Source organism: Phocoena phocoena, chromosome 2 (genome assembly GCF_963924675.1).
Source record: "Phocoena phocoena chromosome 2, mPhoPho1.1, whole genome shotgun sequence".
NCBI lineage: Eukaryota > Metazoa > Chordata > Mammalia > Artiodactyla > Phocoenidae > Phocoena > Phocoena phocoena.
This window is the reverse complement of record NC_089220.1, coordinates 82,183,219-82,185,701: the sequence shown is the minus strand read 5'-3', so window position 1 is coordinate 82,185,701 and position 2,483 is coordinate 82,183,219. Positions and strand designations below refer to the sequence as shown.

The 2,483-nt window shown below is 36.2% G+C and overlaps 1 protein-coding gene across 1 annotated transcript; it reads right to left on the bottom strand.

Moving 5' to 3' along the window:
- Nucleotides 1–1,152: 1,152 nt before the first annotated feature.
- On the bottom strand, nt 1,153–2,205 carry LOC136118835 (twinfilin-1). The gene has a single exon (XM_065872159.1). The coding sequence runs from the start codon at nt 2,203–2,205 to the stop codon at nt 1,153–1,155; it is 1,053 nt and encodes a 350-aa protein (XP_065728231.1).
- Between the last annotated feature and the right edge of the window lie 278 nt (nt 2,206–2,483).

Sequence of the window (2,483 nt, the reverse complement as noted above, 5' to 3'; positions counted from 1 at the left end):
AGAAATTCTAAATCCCGGATCCCCAGTTCGTTTAGAAAAGTCCTCTAAATTATGGCTCTTGCAGCAGGTTTATCAGATTAAACATGATGAAGTTTTCTAGCTCCCTCTATTTCAAGTATCAGAGAAAACGAGGCTCAAAATCTCTGTAGGTTGTAATTGAAAATGCAAAGCTTTAGAAAACAGTTAACTGTGTTTTGAAATAAGATATAAATTGAAACAAGATTTGTTTATCTGTGTTAGGCTGATGAGTACTAGGACTTTAAAATAATTCTGTTAAATCTGAATATTTGCCTATAAATATATGGTTTTAGAGAGAAATCAATCGGTTTAAAACTTTTTCAATATTGTTGACTTTAGTTTTGTTTGCTTTTGAATGATATTAATTTAATATTCAACTGGATATAAATATTTGGTCTCACACTACCTATAATGAAACGACTTACTTTTGAAATGGAAAATTTTTAAAGCACTAAAAAGAGCATTTACTAAAGCAGTTTCAACGTGTCTTTCAACATCATCAGAAATCCTGAAGTATATATCTGGTACCCTTAATGTTTCAGAGTGAGTTGATTTTCTGAAATTTTAATGCCATTTAAAAAATGAAAAAGTCAAATAGAAAAGACTGCTGCAATAAAGCACTGTTTCTAAAAGTTGTAGACATGGTCTCAGTCTGAGTGATCACTGCTCTTCAGAGCACCTTTTCCTAGGCACATGAAGTTTTCAGCTTAGAAAATAATCTAATCTGGTCCTTAACATATTCATTAAGTGGAATGAATATTTTAAGGTCTTCCTCTCTCCCTTGAAGAAAAAAAGTGATGTATCACCGAAGAGTAGTAAGAATTGTATCTTACTTTAGATTTTCTGGAATTGGCCCAACTCTATAAAATTTTAAGAACTATGTGAAAGTGTGGAATCATCACTCTATGAAAACTGTGATGAAATTAAACATCATTATGTCAAACCCTTTTCTAGCTTTAACTCAAAAATAGAAATCATGAGTCTTCTATAACATTAATTTAAAAACACACAGAAGTGAAAAGTGCTGATTTTCAAAAAGTACAATTTTTTCCCCTACTATACATCAACGTGGAATGATTTCAGTTCTCCTGTACTAAAAGCTGGACTTTTAAAAAAACTAGTATTGTAATAATTTTAATCAGTAGTGGCTTCAGTTTCAGCTGGACCCCTAATTAGTCTTCGAATTCCTCTTTTTCCTGAAGGACCTTTTGGTTTTGCAAAACTTTGTTTATGTGCATGCTGCTTGGGGTGTACTTCTTCATAAAGGAAGTCTGCAGTCAACTCATCCCCATTGTCTATCTCAATCTTTCTAATGACATCCATTTGTAGTTGTCTTTCTACAATCTCTAGCAGAGGGCTCTTGCAGCTAGAATACAGCATCCGTTCTCTTATACTGCATGTGTATCCAGGCATTGAATAAATAAAAACTATAGACTCCAAATAGTCTCCTTCATGGGAATGTTTATACAGAAAGAAATGATAACGTGCTGAATCTCTGGGAATCCTCTTTGGCAAATCTTTTAGTTCTGTATTTATTGTGTTGGCCAAAATTATAATTTCATTTTTTATATCTATTTCCAACTGCACATAGTTGAGCTGTCTGTTATTCAATTTTTCCAAAGCCTGAAAAGCTTCTCGAGAAATAGGAAATGCTACTCCTTGTAGTGTTTGATGCTTAGTGTCCACACTCACGTCAGTTTGTACCTCATTAATTTTAATCTGTCGTAATTCTTCTTCAGCTGCAGTCAGTGGGGCAGGAGAAGACTGTGACAGCAAATATTTCTTATATCCATGTAATGACACATCTTCCTTTACTGTTCCAAACACTTCATCTTTAATGTGGCCACCTCCAAACTCCTTTTTCAGAGTTGCTCTTGTTGCTGCATACAACATTTTTTGACGAACATGAGAATGGTCTGGAGACCACGCAATGAATATCCATTCATATCCCTGGGCATTCTGAGAATCTAACCTGAATAATACGTAGCACGGTTGTTTGTCCTCCAACAGGGGTAAAACAAAGGAATCATAATCCTTATCCCAGGAATCTAAAGGCTGCCTACACGCTCCAACCACAAGTTTCTCATTTTCAATCGATATCTTCAGAAGTCTGTATTTTCCATTTCTTGCTCTGGCAAAAATATCTTTAACATCCTCACTTGCTTGGATGCCGGTCTGATGGGACATGGCGGCGGCCGCGGGCTCCCGGCTCCGGCGCTGAGTGCAGCGAGCGGCCCCCGCCACATCTTCTTTATTCATTCACCGTCAATGGACACTTAGGTTGCTTCCAGTCTGGGCTATTGTAAATAGAGCTCCAGTGAACATTGTGGTACATGACCCTTTTTGAATTATGGTTTTATCAGGGTATATGCCCAGTAGTGGGATTGCTGGGTCGTATGGTAGTTCTATTTTTAGTTTTTTAAGGAACCTCCATACTGTTTTCCATAGTGGCTGTATCAATTTAC